This window comes from Onychostruthus taczanowskii, unplaced genomic scaffold (genome assembly GCF_017590055.1).
Source record: "Onychostruthus taczanowskii isolate IOZ18803 unplaced genomic scaffold, ASM1759005v1 scaffold14, whole genome shotgun sequence".
NCBI lineage: Eukaryota > Metazoa > Chordata > Aves > Passeriformes > Passeridae > Onychostruthus > Onychostruthus taczanowskii.
Window position 1 is genome coordinate 14369440 of NW_024498573.1, and position 20482 is coordinate 14389921.

At 40.9% G+C, this 20482-nt stretch overlaps 1 protein-coding gene across 2 annotated transcripts in view; it reads right to left on the reverse strand.

Annotated features, from left to right (window-relative positions):
- Window positions 1-20482, reverse strand: part of SLIT3 (slit guidance ligand 3) — a 471830-nt gene that overhangs the window by 167488 nt on the left and 283860 nt on the right. For both annotated transcript variants that reach the window (XM_041397819.1, XM_041397817.1), the window contains exons 9-10: window positions 17617-17780; window positions 2612-2753 (exon numbers count right to left, since the gene is read on the reverse strand). In XM_041397819.1, the coding sequence (XP_041253753.1) occupies window positions 2612-2753; window positions 17617-17780 (306 nt within the window). The remainder of the gene's footprint in view (window positions 1-2611; window positions 2754-17616; window positions 17781-20482) is intronic.

Here is a 20482-nt window from a genome sequence, read left to right on the forward strand (position 1 = left end):
CCACAGCCAGGGCTGTGTGCCCTCACCCCCACTGCCCACACTTGCACGTACAGGAAAGCTGTCCTTTGGCTGATTTATGCCAGGGAATCACTAATGACTGAGAAAGGATCTCTCCAGCCCATGTCCTGAGCCCAGAGCAGCCCAAGCCATGCAGTTTGGAAGTCTCTGCTACGCCCTGGCTTTGCTGCCTCTGTGGGCTGAGCTGTCATTCTGTTTGACAGGCACTGGCTGCAAGGTTGTGATCAAGTCTGAGCAGAAAATCAGATTCTTTAGAGGTTTTGTCTCCTCTCAGTTTGTTGATCACCCCTCCTTCCCTACACCTCTCCAGCACCAAGCCCATTCTGCACTCACACCATGTTCCCTATTTACCTTCATGCATTTTCTCTCACCCTTTCTAAATAACTGCAACCTCTACTTTTATTGTAGATGCTGTCCCAATATAGGGAATTACTGTTTTGTTCCTGTACCAGCAAACCACCATACCATATGCATTTTGGTATTTCTTTTCATTAAATGCCTCCAGGTGCTTAATGACTTTTGTTTTCACCCAAGTAGTCATGCAAAACTTTTCTGTGTTTATTCTCATGTGTTTCTCTATGACACAAACTGTTCATTTCTCCTCTGAAAAGCAAAACAAAACTACTTTGTAAGCAGACTCTTTTGTAACACTCATCACACAGTCTGTACTCCTCAGCTTCAATTTCTCATAACTCATTTTTCCTCAGTCAATTTGGCTGCTGCTGTCAGCTCCCAACTGAACAAGAAGCTTTATAAAAAAAATAAATTGCATTCTCTACATTCTGGCTACCTATTTTACGAAATTATGAAAAAGCAAGTCTGGGATACAGATTTCTAGCTTTCCTAAATTGCTTACTTAGTAGGAAACATTCTTGCAATGAAGTCCTTCACCTCGAGGAATAATAGAATAACACAACAGACTTCCGAGTCATATGTGGGAGAGGGAAAATTAGCATCATATGATGCTTTTTTGATGTCCCATGACAAGTGAGTTTCCTGGTTTGTGATGGGTTTCTATCAACAAAAACAGTTTTAGGCTTTTTGGCAGCTTTGTGAGAGAAGGTTCTGCCTACCCAGGCTAATGAAGAAAGGTAGGAAGGCTGAATAGAAGATCTTTAATTAATACTGAAACAGAGTGAAATGTAGTTCACCTTTAATAACTGTGCTAGAGCACCAGATGTGTGTTTCATTTTTGTAGAACAGTTTGTAAATCGTGTTCTTACCAGAGTAATTTGGCTTACAAGAGAATACTGAGTTAGGGGGAAATACAATAACTAGTTGAATTCAATGTTCCTTGGGGTTCTTATGCCCAGAGCATTAGAAGGACATGGATCAGCTGGAGCAAGTCCAGAAGAGGCCACAGACAACGAGAGGGCTGGAGCCCCTCTGCTACTGAGAAAGGGTGGGAGAGCTGGGGGTGTCCAGCCTGGAAAAGAGAAGGCTCTGGGAAAACCTTAAAGCCCCTGCCAGGGCCTAAAGGGGCTCCAGGAGAGCTGGAGAGGGACTGGGGACAAGGGCCTGGAGTGACAGGACAAGGGGGAATGGCTTAAAACTGCCAGAGGGCAGGGTTGGATGGGATATTGGGAAGAAATTCCTCCTGTGAGGGTGCTGAGGCCCTGGCACAGGGTGCCCAGAGAAGCTGCCCCACCTCTGGAAGTGCCCAAGGCCAGACTGGATGTAATTCGTAGCAACTCGGGATAGTGGAAGATGTCCCTGCCCATGGCAGATGATTTTTAGGATTGCTTCCAACCCAGAACACTCCAAGATCTTATGAATTTGTGCTTTATCACGGCAAATTTTGCTGTGTACCAGTACTGCTACAGCAACAAGAAGCTGATGAGTCCAGTGACCATACAAATATTTGAATTTATACTGTGTGTACTGTAAAAGCTGGCTGGATGTCAGAAAACTCTGCGTGACGAGAACCTAAGCAGGAAAAGAATTGATCTGCATTCCCTGTGGGCTAACCACAAATAAAATGGTTTAATGTAACAGTAATTCAGGACCACAGCAGTGTGAAGTCATGGACACAGAAATAGATGGTTCCAATTCCTACAGGTAGTAAAGGCAAACAAGTCTATAAAAAAAGCATCTGATTCCACAACACAAGTCACAAAACTGGTAAAGAACTAGAAATAACAATGTGGAACAGAAGATACAGAAGGTAAAATCAGCAGGGACAATGTGCTCTGATGTTCTAATTCATTATAAATGCATCCTGCCAAGCTAAAAAGATATCCCTCCATCTCATGGGGACAGCACTGACTAGAAGTAAGAAAGGACTGTGTATTTTCATTTACTGACTACAGAACTGCAATTCTGGGTTTGTGAAATGTAAACACAATCTGAACTTAATGCCCCAAGAACTTTATCTTGCTTTCAGGTAAGACAGTACCAAACTATCTTAATTTACATTTAGAAATGGTTTGAGCCCTTAGATCAAAAGAACAAATCAAAGAGGACAACTGCAACATACCTGACAACTACTTAGAACAGTTTTTAAAACATACACCTTTCTTCCACACAGGAGGCCATGAAATGGAATAAAAATGGAGGGAGATGGAAAAGATTAGTGTGTTAGACTGGCACTTACATTTCCCAGATGTCCTCGGGGAGGTTGGCTGGGATCTCTGTTAAGCCCCTTCCCCGGCAATCCACGACGTTGTTGCTGCAGGTGCAGGCAGAGGGGCAGGTGATGGAGCTGGCGCTGCACGACGGGGGCTCGGACTGCGAGCCTGGGACACAAGGAACACATTCAGTGGTTTCAAAAGTGATTGTGAGGCTTTAACAACAAAATGCATCAGGCTGTGAGTTTTGCAGATCCTCTTACCATACAAAGTAATAATTTATTTGCAAGTGAATATAATATTCTACAATTCAGCTGCAGAGAAAACATGTAAAGTGTGTTCTTATTCCTCCTCAGTCTCCACTTTATCAATCTCTTCCCCTCATGAACACTTGGTCACCTTCATGCTCAACCATACCAATTCATTCAAAGATTTTTAAATTAAGCTTTAGGATCAAGTAGTATTTCCAAAAGTTATCTTTGTCTAGAAGTTTCCACTACACAAACACTTCTGGAGTACTTTTACACACTGAGAGAAGACTCTCATCAGAGGCAACTTATGCTTTTGCAATGAGGTAACCTGTTGTGGCGTGATGACTGGGAATAAAAAGCCAGTTTTTTTCAAGATTAGACAATGAAGTTAATGGAAACATCAAAATAATTTAGAAATACTTGAGTTCAAGTCTTCAAACCCTTGCTTAAGCTAGACACAAAGCTACACACAGAGCAAAGATGTAGCATGAGGACATTGCTCTATACAAATTCTAGTCAATTCATTAGATTCAGGCTTATTAAGTGTCATTACATTTTTTTGAAACTGTAGCAATTATGTCAATTTTACTCAAATGGTTATGATTCCTACATTTAAAGTTTTGATATATGCATACATTTAGCCATAGATAAAATGGGTTTGCTATGCTAATTGAGGTTATCAAGATGTAGCAGTTATTGGTTTATTTATAGTGAGTCATATTTCCATAGAACATGGAACACAAAAAGCCTCAAGTATCTTTATGTTGAGATACAGATGGCTAAATGTGAAGGCTTGTGCTGGTAAGAAGTGACAAAAATCGTAAAAGACTGGCCTTTTGGGTGGAAAAATAAAAACATCATAGTTGTCAAAACACAAATACATACAAAAATATGAAAATACTATTCACAAAGCTGTTCATTCTTGGAGTTTTTTGTCTTTGAAAAGACCCATGATGGACACTTTCATGTATTCTAACTACAGGTGACAAAAAGTTAGAAAAAAAAAATATTTGCACCAAATCATAATTCAATATTCAACAGGACAATTAAAAATTTTATAAAAATGCAACATTCCTATAAATTTCCTCTCTTGATTTATGCCTCCATACTCGCTCGGCTTAGCTCTTAACTCTGCACAGCAGCTTGTATAGAAAGCTACACATGTCCCTGCTTTCACAACCTTGCAAACAGCACAGAAAAGTCAACACCCCAAAGAGATCCCAGTGGCATCTCTGAGGGTCGTTGTTTTCAAAGGCAGACACTGTTTGAAAGGACATCAGCTGAAAACTTCTGCAGGTGACTTTACACATGCAGAGGGAGCCCTCCTGGAAAGCAAAACACAATTACTGGGGAATCATTCCTGCCATTAGAAAGGTGTTGCATTCTGATGGGAATTAATTTCAATTTGTCTGAGTTTCCTTAAGTTCAAGCATGCTGTCATCCTCTTTAAGTATAATTTTGTAACCAGGGATGACAGAACTGCCTTATGTTACAATATACTGTTGAATTTCAGGATAAGATCACCATTTCAATTGTGGGCAAAACATTGCCAAATTAGAATCCTGGGTTTGAAACATTTTTATTGGTTGATCACCTGACTTTCTGTCAGGACACCAGAAGAAAACTCTGGGTTTCATAGCACTGAGTTTTAAACAGAGATAAACCAATTAACATTGATGTTAATCAGAGCTCTGAGTGGCTGCATTTTGGCAGTCCAGACCTCAGAGCTCCAATCCAGGCATCCAGAAGTTAGATTTTAAGAGGTAGTGACCATGTAGAAATAAATGGCTCTCACAGGAAATTTGTGCATGAGCAGGGGTCAAATACATTCTTTATGAGAGTGGGCAGCTGCTTCCACCATGAGATGATCCTAATGATCCTCTTTGCTAAAATACCCTCTCATTTACAGCCCACTCTCCAACCACCTTGACAGCTGCAGGTAAGGAGTTTTCCATCATATCTCCATCACGAGTCTTTCATCTCAAGACAGAGACCATTTTAGTGTCACCCTGAAGAATCATCTGGGCTAAAAACTACTGTGAAAAGAATTCAATAATGTAATTTAAATCTAAATCCACACGCATATGGTCCAAAGAAACAAATTCATATTTATCAAGCAACCTGAACTTTGATTTTTTCCAGTTTCAAGATCTTATTATTGGCTTAACACAGTCTATACACGTGACCATGCATTTAACACAGTAGTTAAGTGGTAGCTATTTAAACTAAAGAGGAAAAACTAATGTCGCTAATTAAATGTGTACATGTATAACAGGCAGGAGAAGCAGCTCTCTTGGGTTTGTTTTCTGGCCATAGAAATGCAGAGCACACATACCATCACTGTCAATTATTAGACTTGCTGCAAAATTAACAGAAATCTGCACAACAGCACTGCCAGCTTTGCCTTTCACGGAGTCTAAGTTTTCTGTAAAACTTTAATTGTGACTACTTCCAAAAGTAGTTTATATTGCCTCAAAATGCACACAGCCCTCTGCTGTGTCTGTGTGAGAACAGGAGATGTGTTCTTGGCCCTGACCACCTACATTTTACACTTTCTCTGTCCGCCTACCCTGTGGTACAATGGCCAAAACAAAATGAAGGACGAGTGAGTGCAAATGAGCTACTGCAAGCTTTTAGGGACAGGGAGAAATTATCAAATTAGGAAGAAACTTCAGAGCAATACTTGCTCTATGAGAGGTATAGAATTGGCCACAAGGTCAAATCCTCCACACAACCATTACCATCTCCATGTCTGATCTGCATCACATCTCTGCTTTCTGCAGAGGTTTGTACCAGGGAAAAAATGCATTTTGCACAGTTATAACACCACAACATATCACTGTGGGTTGGACAAGCAGTGGCACACCCATTTTTTGTTGGGGCACAGCCTCACAAAAGCTGAGGTACTGCCAGGTGGAGCTCCAGGAGTCTGCTGCTGAAACCACTGCAGCCAAACCAACAGCAGGAGGGTCAGTGGAGCTCAGCCCAGCTCCTCCCCAGCTGGGGTGATGCAGCACTGCAGCACAGGCAGGGCATGCAAGGAGAGGCTGGATAAAGCATTCTAAAAAGGGAGAAAAGATAGAAACAAGTCTTTGTGGAGCAAAAAGCAGATAGCAGCAGGAGAATCAGAGAATCCTTAAGGCTGGAAAAGACCTCCAAGAGCAGGAGTCTGAGTCCAGCCATCAACACAGCACTGCCAGGTCCACCTCTAAACTATGTCCCCAAAGCACATTTCTTTCTTCTTCATAAGCAAAAGCAGATATAGACTGTAAGTTTCTGAGATTTTTAATGATAAAAAGATTTTGTGTTTAAATTGCTATTATCCTGATGAAATGCTTTTGTTTATGTTTTTCCTTTGCTAATAACAAAATACTGTATTGCATATGCACACTCAACAGGCATCCAGCACATATTCCATCAGCTCTCACACAAAAAATCATCTGTTAAGGTGAATGTTTCTTGAATAACCTTAGAAACAGAATTTCAAATCTGATTTGGATTTAATGGCCTCACTTCAATGAGGATCCATTGTTTGCAGATCTATAGAATTAAAGCACAAAAAAAAAAATCCAAGGGAGTTTAATCAGTTTAATGTTTGTATTGTTGTGGAGAATTGTTTAAAAAAGACTGGTCAAGAAAACAAGTCTATGTAGGCTATGGAATATAAAGTTACTACATTTGGCTATGATTTTCATAGGTTTGTAGAGTATAAGCATACAGATAATCAAGGGTCCTGATGCAACACAGCCTCTAAAGAAGGGTATCTGAAACCTAAAAATGAATTTTCCTTTTGTTGCCAATACTTTTTCAAAAGAAAAGACACAGGGAAGGTAGAAATATTTCAACATTTCTCTCTGTGTCCTTCACAAGTGCAGTAAACTCCTCACAGCATGGCTGCAGCAAAAGGAAATGGCCACAGACAAACCAGCTACATTTACAGTATTCCCCTTCTGAAGTTGTTTTCACAATCTGTCATCTTGCCATTGCAGACTGTTTTTATAATACACAGCAGCCCTACCTCACCACCACGTTAATTATATTTTTCTCTGAGATAAAAATCATCAACTCAATCATACATTTTGCTAAAAGAAAAACACTAACAAAATGTGGAAGCCAGGGCAGGAGCATGATGAACAAAAATTACTGTGCTTTTTTTACCTGATGCAGTGAACGACAGTGTCAATAATTATTGTAGTTAATATCTGGCACCACCTCAATTTACAGACTATGGGTTAGGGGAAAAGAGAAAAGAGAGCGGAGACTTAGGACCCAGAAGTTTACAGAGAACTCAAATGCTTTTTTCAAGTAAGTCCCTCATTGGCCTCTTTTAAAAGCAGCACACAGACTAATATTACAATTAGAATAGAATTGTAATGGTGTATAAATGAACACCTTAAATGTCACAGGCATCTAGAATAAATTTTGCAATTACTAAATAAACAAAATAATCTCATTTGCACTGACACCCAATTACAGCACACTAGGCAGTGTGTTTTATTACCTCCTCACCTATCCAATCACCTCTGCAGCAGCTCCTTTCCACCAGTAAAATGCTAGTTATTTGTAAAACATGTCAATGGATTTTAAGATAAATCTGACAGGACTTCCTGGTTAAAAACCTGTGCTGACTTTACATCATTTGAAGTATATCAGACACAAAATTATTGATCAATAAACAAAACACTACAAGTATTGCAGATCCATGGATATAGTATGACCTTTTTGGGTGTAATTAAATAACCCATTGGAAGTTCTGACCATGCTGGGATATCTGAAATCAATTCCCACTGCATGAGCCATAGTTTGCACTAGATCGCCAGTGATATGAACTAATTTATTCTGAAACACATAAAGCAGATGTTGCTCCTGATTGATTTTTGCAGTCCAGTTTAAAGGGACATCTGAGCACAGAGTCCTGCAGAGAGATGGGCAAGGAAACCACAACTGACCATATGCAAAATTAACATTTCTTATTGAGGGCAAATATTCCTCTAATGGACAGAATTTGTTTATCCTGCACAAATGTGCAGCAAATGGTTTTAGCAAATATTTCCATTACGGTTGTTCAACAGCTATTTGCTGAGCACAGCTTTAAGATTTATGATGAGTAACTTAAGCCCCTAATTGATGTTAATAGCATTGAGTTCATGGTATGCAAAAAGTTGCCAGTCATGAATGCTCATTATTTGATTCAAGTTCTCTGCTTTGCTGAACATTCCCAAAGAGTAAATTTATCTGTTAAAAATTCATGGCACATAGGCACAACAGTTCTGTAAGGCAAAAGTCAACACTAATCAGTTTACAAATAAATATCAAAGAATAAAACTGGAAATATCCAACTACACTGAAAGGAAGGTGTGGCTTAATGAATGAAGCCCACTTTATTGTACAAAATCCTACTTAGTTTCACAATCTATCAGTAAAGTAACACCACTGAAAATCAGACCTCACTTCACACTGCCTTGTCCTAAAAGCACTAATATTGCAATTATTTAATTAACAATAATAGCACTACAATTATATTGAATAAGAAAATTATACTAAGGGAAAAGGAAAAAAGTAGAACAAAGAAGCAGCCTCAACCATAACAACTGAGGTTGAATGGGTGAATTTGTTCTTCTGAAGGATTAATAAAACAGAACCTCTGAGACAACTGAAGTCTATAAAATTAAGACAAAAGTGGTCTTCTCTCAGGGAAATTAATTCCAGCTAAGCCTTCCAAAGGAGGGGTTGAAAATATCTCTAATGCCCTGTGCCCACTCTGAGCCTTTTTTTCAAGGTCTTTCTCCAACCCTGTCAACACAGGCATGTTCACCTTAATGCAGGTAGAATTTACTTTCTAAATACTGCACCACAAGGAGGGCTGCTAGTGTGCGTTTGGTTCTCTGGCTTTGGACACTGCTGCTTTTCCAAAGACTAAAAAATTTCTAACAGAAGGTCTTGAAAGATGTAGTGCTCCTGCAGCTCAAATTGTGCCCATGCACAGTCGTCTCATTAATGCCAACTCCACAATTTGTATCAGCACTCTTGAAGGTGCACATGAAGTGACATTTAAAAATAGGTCCAGAAATAATACTGTGAACTTATAAATATATTCAAGCATAAAAATGAAGAGGAATATAAATTATTTAAGTGAAAGGATGCCACCTGCACAAGGTTAAAAGATAGATAATGGTCATGATCAATTGTGAGCCAGTGAAGGGAGTTCAGTTCCAAACAGGTGATCCATCGTGGACTGCTCCAGGATGAAGTTTGATGAAGTTATGGAAGGAACAGAAAGAGTTTAAGACTGCTCAGTCGTTGGGCTTTGATTTACTGCTGTTTGAAAAGGAGTTTTAAATACTACATGATTTTGTTTGCTTGCATGTTTGTCTTTGCTTCTGCCCCCCCGTCTGCATCCTGCTGCAGCAAGCACGGGGCTGTCTCTGCCTTGGCACAAAAGCTGCTCTCTTCAGGAGGAGGAGGAGAAGGGTGAGATTCACTGCAGCCAGAGGCATTACAGATTGACACAGCCATTCAGAGATGGCAGACACAGTGGGACATGTCTCCTGATAATGACATCCAAGGGCTCCAGTCTGGTCATGAGCTTCCCCACAGACAGATCTGGAGGGAGGAAATGCTTTTTTCCAGGTCAGTGGGCAAGAACTGAAGAGTGAGTCACCATCCCCTTCCCTGGGCTGCCTTGGGATTCCACAGACCAGATTCTTTGGCATTTGGAACATGCTAAGAAAGGCAGGGAAAATAAAGACATATCCTGGGACAGGCTGGGGTTGCTGCCTCTGGTCTTTGCAAGAGGCCCCTGGTACATTCAATCTCTTTAGAGTGTCGGGAAATTATAGAATAAAATTCTTACAGATCTTCAGAGCTAAACATGTTAGCCTGCCATCCAAAGGGGTAAATTCAATGAGCCAGGAGATCCCTTCAGTTTGGCTACAGGTGTTGGTACCCAGCTCTGCCAGGGAAGCTGCTGTGGGAGGAGGCCAGGACAGCTCTGGCTGCTTCCATTGGGCTCCACAGCTGAGCCTGCCCATGCAGCTCCTGGTGCCCCTGTCACAGGGCATCTGAGGAAGGGCACAGAGGTGCCAGGCAGCAGGGAGTGAGGGAAAAGCTGTGAGAAACAGCCCTGGGAGCAGCCAAGCCAGAGAATGAGACAGCGAAGGAGGTGCTGGAGCAGATCCTGGTTTCACCTCAGTGCTGTGAGGAGGGGGAGTGTGAGCAGCCAACCCACCACAGGTATAATGCCACTACATATCACTGTCAATAAAGCAGAAATTCACACAAACCTGGTGGTGTCTGTATGCAACTTTGCATCTGCCCACTATTAATTTCTAGAATTATTTTATAAGCAGATCTATGCTTACTTTTATTACTCTTATTAATTGTGTATTGATAAATGAGTTGCCAATCACGTACATGAATTAAACAGAAAAAGTTACAGATTTCATGCACATGCTGCTCCATATACTCAAAGCTAGCCCTGCTCCTCTGTATTTAACATGACTGCTCTCTGTGAAAAAGCTCCAAGCACAGCTGTGGTACTGCCATGAAGCATTTTTTTTCTGTACCAAAATGCTACCAACATAACTACTCATAAAACAAACCACCAGCTTTGGACATTAACATAAAAGCTAATCATGTTATTATTTTTACAGCAACAGTTCAAAAGCTCAGTGGCTGAATAATTATACCCCAACCTGCCATCATTAAATAAGCATTAAAGGGCTATACATACTGCTCTGGGGAAAAGAGAGTACCAGAAAAAAGGGCTAATTATACTGAAAGGTAAGACATCATTTTCGGTAATAAAACTAAATTTACTGTAATTAAAAGCCAATTTTCAGCTTTGGTCTTTAAAGAAATATTAAGTTCTGTAATAAATACATATTTATCCTTCAGACTTACAAGATGGTCCCTCAAATGAAAAACACCATATGTGGCATCTTACATACTAAGCAGGTCAAGAAGCAAATTCCTACAGTATGAAACACCATCACTGCTAGTGCTAGAGTAAATTTAGAATTGCAATACGAAACTTCACAGAAACTGAAAACAAACAAACTGATAAATAGTGATTAGTATCTCTCCAAATTTCCTATACAATTTCATTTGAATAGCAACTAATGAATGCACAGTACTGAAATGTTTCTGCAGACTAAATGTTTGTGGTAGCAAATTGTAACAGGAGGTAAAAATTCCATCAGTGTTCCACAAAAATTTCCCAAGATCATATTTAAACAGCAATTTTTACCAAAAGGCTTTAAAAGTCTTTAAACCTTCCTAGACTCCATTGTAAGAGCACTTACTGGGTCAGTGGATGGTCACAAAAAGCAAGAGCAGTGAGAAAAGAGCTGCCTCCATCTAAGGTGACTCAAAGGTCACTCTTTTGGGAAGGGGTCACAGTTAGATGAAGTGGTTAAGGTCCCTTCTAAAAGCAATAAAACAGCTGTACAATGAGGGAGTCCCACAAGGCAGAGAGTGACCATTCAAACACATACACACACAAAGGTCTCCTCCTCCTCCTCCTCCTCCTCCCGGATGGCTTATCCAGCTCTTTAGAAACGAGGGCCATTGGCAGCTCATCTGCACCAAGAGGGATGGACTGCATGGAGAGGAACCCCCCTGGTGCACTGCCTGCACAAGCACAACCTGCATCCCCAGGAAAACCTGCACCACTGCAAAACCTGCATCCCAGCACAACCTGCATCCCAGCAAAACCTGCATCCCTGCAAAACCTGCATCCCTGCAAAACCTGCATCCCTAGGAAAGCCTGCAACCCTAGCACAACCTTCATCCCAGCACAACCTTCATCCCAGCACAACCTGCATCTGCAGGAAAACCTGCATCCCCAAAAAACCTGCATCCCTGCAAAACCTGCATCCCTAGGAAAACCTGCATCCCCAGGAAAAGCTGCAACCCCAGCACAACCTGCATCCCAGCACAACCTGCATCTCAGCACAACCTGCATCCCAGCACAACCTGCATCCCAGCACAACCTGAATCACTGCAACACCTGCATCCCAGCACAACCTGCATCCCAGTACAACCTGCATCCAAACAAGACCTGCAGTCCAGCAAGACCTGCCTCCTCAGCAAAACCTGCATCCCAGCAAACAGTCCCTGCCCCTGTTTAGCTTCCAGGAGCACCAATCCCCCGTGCTGGCAGGACCCCTTGTGCCATGGCTGCCTGTGCACACACAGACTGCAGGGTGTTTTAAGCTGGAGCAGATGGGGGGAGTTCCTGTCCCCACACACTTTTCCTTTGGCATCTCCTGAATGCTCTCATCAAGATGCCAAGCCTGAGGAGTGCTATTTTATTTTATTAGCTACTCATTGTCGGCTGTCTCCTCAGCAACATGCTATGAAGTTATCAGGAAATGGAGCAAGACAATCTCCTGAGTTCCGTGGTCTGGCCAGAGTAACAGTTATGTTTGAAGGCTGTTTGACCTCACCCAAATAAATACATCTGCTTCCTTATTAGGGCTTCCAGTCACCATGGAGCAGCAGGAAGTGAACATATTTTCCTCTTTATTATACCTCAGCTGCAGTCTCACCACACGAATCAGAAAATCTAGATCTTCAACCGAGATTTGGGTCAATCCAGTGTTTTCTCAAAATCAGTATCAGTTTACTTAGCCAGAAAACACTTGGCTATGGTAACAATATATGGTAATAATTCGAGTCAATTTCAGACTGAAATTTAAGTTATTAATTCCAAATTATACACCTTGATTTTTCTTACGTTCTTTGACACTCTCAGAATGGGAACTAAGGATCAAGAATCACAGAAAATGGTTTCTAGTATAAAAAGGTAACACTGTATGGATCCACCTTCCTTCTTCTACAATGCGTATTTCATTATTAAAGAAAACTATCTTAGAAAAATACTAACAATCACCTTTTTTTACACTTACAAATTTATTTTAGACTTACAGATTTTAGACTTACAAAAAAATCAGTCTTCTTTCTACCTTAGAAATATCAGTCTCTAGTCTAGTCTAAGAAATCTTACCCAATCTTCATACTCCAGTGTAAACAATGTCCACTATCAAGCTACTGCCAAAATGAGAACTAATCTGGCTAGCAGCTGAAGTATGTGACATATCACAGTAAAAGACAAAATGCTCCTGTTTAGATGCACAGATATTCTCACATATATACTCAGGAAAACCAGAACAATTCATCACTGCAAAAAAAATTCCAAATGGGGTCAGTGGCTTCTGCATAGAGAGCCCTGAAAAACCCAAGGTGCTGCTGATGGCATTAACTTCATGAACCACTGCTTTGTTTGCAAAGCTCTACAGCTGTTCCAGGTGAAAAAACACATTATAACTTGGCACAACTGATCAATACATAAGCTAATTTCAACTTCAGTAAGTAAGGAGCGGGTAGAAGAAAAATCAAAGAACCATAATAAAACTTATATGAGAGGAAAATGAAATAAAATTACTATCATGAGGAGGTCAGAGGAGGACAAGAGACAGACAAATAGGCAGAGAGAGAGAGAGAATGTGTTTGAGAGACACAGACAGAGAAGGAGAAGCCAGTCCAACAGTGAAACATCTGAGCATAGGAAGGAAGCTGGGTTTGATCCAGGCAAACATGAGAAAGCTCTAAGAGGTACTGAGCCTAAGCCAGCACCCCCAGATGCTTCTCTGCTACCTAAGGGAATACAAAAATAAACATCTCTCAAAGACCAGAATACAGGTAGAATTTCAACTGACACTGTCTGTGCTTACTGCACTGACTTTTCATCACAGCAACATGGCAGTGAATGGCAAAACTATGGTGGAGAGAGGAAAAATACATCATGCCACCTATGTAAAATACTGCCTGCCATCCATGTGATTTGTATATCACATGGATCCCATGATCCATGTGAAATACACCCTTATCCATGTGAAATACACCCTGCTATCCACGTGAAATACAGTCCCTATCCATATGAAATACACCCTGCTATCCATGTGAAATATACTCTACTATCCATGTGAAATACACCCCTTATCTATGTGAAATACACCCCTTATCCAGGTGAAATACACCCCTTATCCGTGTGAAATACAACTCTTATCCATGTGAAATACACCCCTTATCCATGTGAAATACACCCCTTATCCATGTGAAATACAGCCCTTATCCATGTGAAATACACCCCTTATCCAGGTGAAATACAGCCCTTATCCAGGTGAAATATAGCCCTTATCCATGTGAAATACACCCCCTATCCATATGAAATACAGCCCCTATCCAGGTGAAATACAGCCTGCTACCTTTGTGCAGCACATCACCAAGCGGCTCATCCTCTGGTGCCACAGAATTTCCCCTTCTTCCCATCCCACCTTGTAGGAGAGTGTCACCTAAGGCATCCCAGAGCTCCAGAACCAAGCGTGCAGGAGAAGAGGCTGTTTGGAGATTTCTCCAGAACAGATGGCCCTGAAGGCAAAGGCCCAGGAAGGCTGCTCTGGCCGAGGTGGCTCTGGAGGAGACACTCCCCTGCAGGGAGGGGACAGCTTGCTGAAGGAGCCAGCCAGAAGGGCCTGGTGGGTGACAGGAGTGCCAGCAGCACTTGGCACTCTCCCCTGATGGTGAGGAGCCATCCAGTCCCAGCCCCACTCTGTCCCTGACCCTTGCCCTCCTCCTCAATAACACAAACCCAGCCAGACATATTTCCAAGCCTATCTCCAGGCAACTGTGCACTGTTGAGTCCTGCACCTTCACCTCCAGCTCTGAGCCAAATGCTCAAACAAGAGAAACCTGGAATAGCTTCTCCACTGCTCACAGGTGACCTACAAACCATCTGAATCAGCTTAAAAATACTTTATATAATTATAATATATATTATATATTTATATAATAATTTATAATTTGTAAAACCCAAGTGAACAACATTTTTGAAAGACTGACACCCAGATTACACAGGTATGACTCAGTTTACCTCGATATATCTGCACATAACTCTGACTTCAGCAACATTATCTGGAGAGATTTTGCACCTAATGCAAACACCATGGTGCAGGACACGTTGGGTTCTATTTACTTTTCTGTCATTGTTTCAGTTCTTCTTTTCCCACTTGGCATGTAGCATTCAAAATCTATTTCCAAAGAAACATTTCTCGTAAAATTATAAAACATCACTATTTTTGCATAGGTTTAAAGAGTAAAGAGGTGTCAGTTTTTCAGTGTTGTGTTTCTTCTTTCCCCAAATTATGAGTCTACTTTTTCTCCTCTGAAGCATCCAGCAGCACCTGTTTTAAACTGGAATGCTCTGATGGGGCCCATTTCCCAATGAAGGAAAAGCTGAGGGTTTTTTGACTTCTGTGTTATTCCCACCGCCATAAAAACACAAGTGCCTGAACCTATACTTCAACAGAGCAGTTCACAATTTGAATTTCAGCTCTTCCTAACTGGGATGCAAAGGTGGCCCTCCCTGCCAGCTCAAGGCTGTTTACAGTAATTCACATAACCTTAACTCCTACAAAATTCCATTGCAGAGGGACAAGTGCAGTTCGCTCTTCACCGCCTGTCCTAGTCTGACTTCATATTCACACATTAACAAATTATGCTGTAAAATTTGGTATAAGAACCGTAATGGGGAGAAGGCAAGATTTATATCCTCTTTAAACTAGCTGTCCATGTAGGTTTTTATGAAACTAGCATGCTCTAAGCTGAGTTCTCAGCTAAATCCACCACTAAAATGAGCTCTCCAAATGAATTTCTTTTTCAGCACATTTCATTTCATTTCCCAAATGAGAGTTACAGGGATACCATTGATGGACTATCTCACTGAAAATTTCTTTCCTTGAATTTTCATGATTTTGTATTTTTTACAAAAGCAGGCAAATCATGAGAGAATGCCTATATCCTCTTGGTCCAACAGGGAACTGTTAAAAACCTTGTCACTTTTGGAAGTCTCAGTCTGCACAGACAACCCCATTTAAATGAATTCTGTTCACATTACATTTCTCATTCAGCAATTATTATCACTTCTCCTGACTTAAACAACTCATTTTCTTCCACTTCACTGTATCATAAATCCAAATAGCTGAACTCATGCTCCATCTGAAACTTCATTTCATGAGAGGGAAAAAAAAAAAAAAAAAGCTGTGGTTGCCTCTTTGGTAAAATTAGCTTCTGCTAATAGCTTCATTCATTTATCCATTTGTTTTATCCTTCTTCTCCCAAGACTGTTACATTTCTAAAGTTTTTCTTTAGTTAAACTTTTGATACAACTTATCAGATATTCTGCCTATCATCTCCACTACAGTGTAGAGGCTGCTCAGCACTCTGAAATATCTGAAATATCATGTCTCAATGAGCACAATGCACGACTTCACGTTCCACGTGCCCATAAAACTTCAGCACACCTTTGGGCTGGGCATTAATTAACCATGCTTGAGTGGGGTCAAACCTTTCTTCTTTCTCTAAATGCAACCATTTCTGTCAGTCACATATAAATAGAATGACAGAAAAAAGGCATTCCTAAAACATTTCTGGCACGAGCAGTTCTACTGTATTTCCACCAGCCAATCCATGTACCCATAGGATGAAGCTTTGGGGCTCACAGGCTGTGAGAGATAAGGAACAGAACAGCACAGGACTCGCAGTCTATCAACGTTCAGACTCACATCATCTCCACAACAAGCCCTTTGTGCCACCACTGGGGCTGCAAAACCACCTCCAAACTTACATCTGGTATCTTTTTTTCACACAGCATACACACTGCCATGCTGCTCCTCCACCACATCCTTCCTTTGAACCCAACTCAGAGATCTCTTTTTCCACTTTTTGTCATTTTTTCCTTTGTTCTTTTTCTTCTCCTTTTAGGAAAATGTATTTCAATCCTACAAAACCAAGTGCAGTACCAGATATTGATGAATAGGCCCAACATACAGACACATGATTTGTGAGTATCATCAGCCCCATTTATCAGCATGGAAACTTGTACAACAGCAAAGTTCGTTGGCTCCCTAAGAATCCCTGTTTCAGTCCCTGGGATAAAACCTGCTCCTCACGTTCTTAAGTCCAATCATTTGTCAACAGACTCACATTTGCATTTTCTATTTCCTTTCTTTTGTATTCCAGTCAGCTGTAGAGCTCTTCCCTTGAGAAATACCAAATTATCCACACATAATTGATTTCTTATGTTGATATCATTGGCAGTGTTAAAGCAGAAGAAGTAATTTGAGAACCAAAATGTTAACTGGAATCCAATAATTCTCACAAAGCTGAAAAAAACAACAATTTGATCTCCTCCCATACAGTTTAGCGACGACAAAAACAAACAGGATTGCCACTGTTTGCATTCAAAAGCAACACAGCCATTTTCCATGCTGGTTTTTTTATGGGAACATAAAACCAGAGATAGATAAAGGAGATTGTCACCATGATATTTTCTGGAAAATCCCTTTGCCGAGGATTTTCTCCTGAGAAGCTGAGAAGCCTCAGTTTCTCCCTGTTTTGCTGCTTTGGAGTATGGTCTCGATATTGTTTATCCAACATGTGAATTGTTATTACTTAATGACCAATCACAGCCAGATGTGTCTGATTCTGAGGAGTCAGTCATGGCTTTTTATTATCCATTCTTGTTAAGCCTTCTGATGTATCCTTTCTGTTCTTTTAATATAGTTTTACTATAGCATGCTTTTAATATAATATTAAAAAAATAATAAATCAGCCTTCTGAGAACATGGAGTCGATTCATCTCTTCCTCGTCCTGGGGACCCTCACAAACACCACAGGAGATAGATATGAGATAGATAAGGGAGGATTGGCAGCATTACCAGAGCAGACAAAGTCCTTCTTCTGCACCTCGGCCACGAGGAAGCCGCGCAGGCCGACGGGCGCCAGGCAGAAGGTGAACTGGCCGATGGTGCGGCGCTGGCGCAGCCAGTCCGACAGCCAGGCCAGGTGGCAGTCACAGTGCAGGAAGTTGGAGTGCAGCCGCCTGCAAAACACACAGCAAAGCCACAGTTACTGGGCTTTTCCAAACAAAACCCACAACGGGAGCCATCAACCGCGAGCCTGCCCCGCTCTCTGCTGCCATTTCAGTGGGATCACCCTAGGTTCTTGTTTACGGATGAGTCAGGGCTTGCCTGGCCTCAATATTATACAAAGGTCAGATAGAAATTTGTGCTTTTATTTGTAATGTTTTCAAAAAACTTAGTTCAACGGTGATCAACCTACGGCTGGCCATTCTAGAGATAAAAATATGCAGAATTTAAGACTGCTCCACATAATTGCTTTGTCTGTGATTTCACATCAGAAAGAACTGCATCAATGTGATATCTCTGAGTGAATTCAATGAATGGCTTGTCTAAACATGAGAATCAGGCTGAAGAACAGGATGGTGAGTGATTCTTTGCACTTCTCCATCCTTTGGGGAGAGGTGGAGAGAGAGAACCTCTCCAGATCAGCTCCATTGGTTGGTGCATGGTGCTAATAACACCAGGGTTGTATGATCCCTGTATGGGCTATTCACTGAAGACTTGGACTTAATGACTCTTATAGATCCCTTCTGACTCAGAATATTCTGGGAAAAGACAGGCAAAATAAAACTTCAGAGGCTATTGAAACCATTTCTGTTCCTGTGTTGCCTGTACAAGCTCATCAATGCTCTTTTTCGTCTAGTAATTTAACACAAGTATAAAGGATCTAGACAGGAATTTCCAGCTCATCAAAGACCCACTCATGGGAAGTGCCCTGCCAGGACTTGCAGAACCATTATCACATCTGTAAAATGATGATGGGTTCAGGGAACAAATTTGGTCATTTAAATAGCCACCAAACTGCAGGTCAAGGCAAAAGTCCAGGACATTAATTATTTCATTCCTGCAATGACTCATGCATTTGGAGTGTTGCACCAAATGAAATCATGAACCAGATTAAAATCCTGATAGAAATGGTTAGACAAAGCATTATTCACTAATATTACAGGCACACAATTGGTGTGCACCAGATTTAGTCTTGTCCATGCTCCAAAGAAATGAGCTGTCAGTCTGTGAGCTGTCCTTACAGCACAGCAGCAGCTCAGCCCAGCAGTGGCACCCGGGCTGACAGTCCCCAGATTTGTATGTCTGGGGTGGACAGCCACAATAAAGGAAAAGAAAAAAAACCCCACAAATCTGGAACTGAGAGTTTATCCTGTAGAGATGAAAGGCAGTAATCTCCTGGGAGTACTGTAAAATGTAATTGTTCTACAAGGATAGCTAGAAGACCTTGAGTTTAGAGATTGTGAAGCTCTTTAATTGAAGTTGCAGCAAGTTGGATTTCTAGTAAAATGTTCAGCTGTTATGAACCATTAATTTGCCTTTTTGTTGAAGAACAAATAAATACATAAATATCATCGAGCCAGAAATCAATCTAAGGCAGAATTTGTTATAACCTAAGAGAGTCAGTGTTTTATTGAAGCCCTCAGATTCTCATCCTTCCCACCACAGCAATCAACAGTGATACTCAGGATCTCCTTCCTTCCGGAACTGAGATCATCCCATGCCATTTCCTGAACCCCCTGCATGCAGGCATGATTGAGAAAAGCACTATTTCACAGAAAGGGTTAGGGTTAGTCAGTTCTCCAGTTCTGTGAGCTGTTTTTTTCCCCTCACTAAATTGATTTATCTGGGTTTTGGGGGTTTCTGTTTCAGTAGCGCAAACCAGCAGCTCTGCCTCACCAGAGCCCTCCTTGTTTTTTGGCACAGCTACTCTACTTGGAGAGGAGATCATTTAGAGACCTTATCTTAACAAAGCAGCCTATCAGAATATATTGTTGATAATTATATTAATAAATACATCCTCAAGAAGACTTTTCACAGTACTTCAAAAATATTATAAACCAATTCCCTGGGAACACAAAAAACACTGAAGTGCTTTCACACATTTTCAGTTTACCCATAAATAAAAAAAAATGAAAAGAAGTAATGTAATTACCTGTCTCAGCAGTAATTCACAGATGCAGAGACAACAGGACACTTACCATTAAGCAAATAGGTAGAGGGAACATGCTTTATCATAAATAAAGCTGTTTCAAGCAAAGGAAAGCAGATCAATAAAAACTAATTCCTGTCACTTCCAATCAAGGCTAAAAATCGATGAAACTTAAGAACAGAAAAGACAGTTAACTAAAAAATCTTAGCACAGAAGAGCTGACTTTAGTAAAGAACTCTTCAAATGCTTCAAAATTTCCTGGCATTTTACCCTTTTTCTTCTTTCCCCTGAGTGCTCGTGTTGAAGGTTAATATACTTTTTATATTTCCTTCTCCATTCTACAATAGGCAGATTGTTTTGAGAGCCATGAAGAAAAACTGTTCATTCACAGAACCATCAGAGCACAGGGAGCTGCAGCAGGAGCATCCCCAAATATCCTGCTAATGGATCTCACCAGAGAGTAAAAGACACACAAAGGAAAACACTGCCCACATTGCACTGGGCCTCAGCTGATTGGAAAAAGGGTTCATCCCTACTTAAGGAACATTCAGACCATGAATTTCCTACTAAAAACATCAAAAAAAAAAAAAAAAAAGCAATCTAAGAGTCAGGCTATTTGAGAAGGTGGATATACTGATGAGCATTTTTTAAGGAAACAGTAAACTCACCAAACTATGAGGAACATCATTCATGATCCATTTCCAGCAAGAAACTTGAGAGAATATT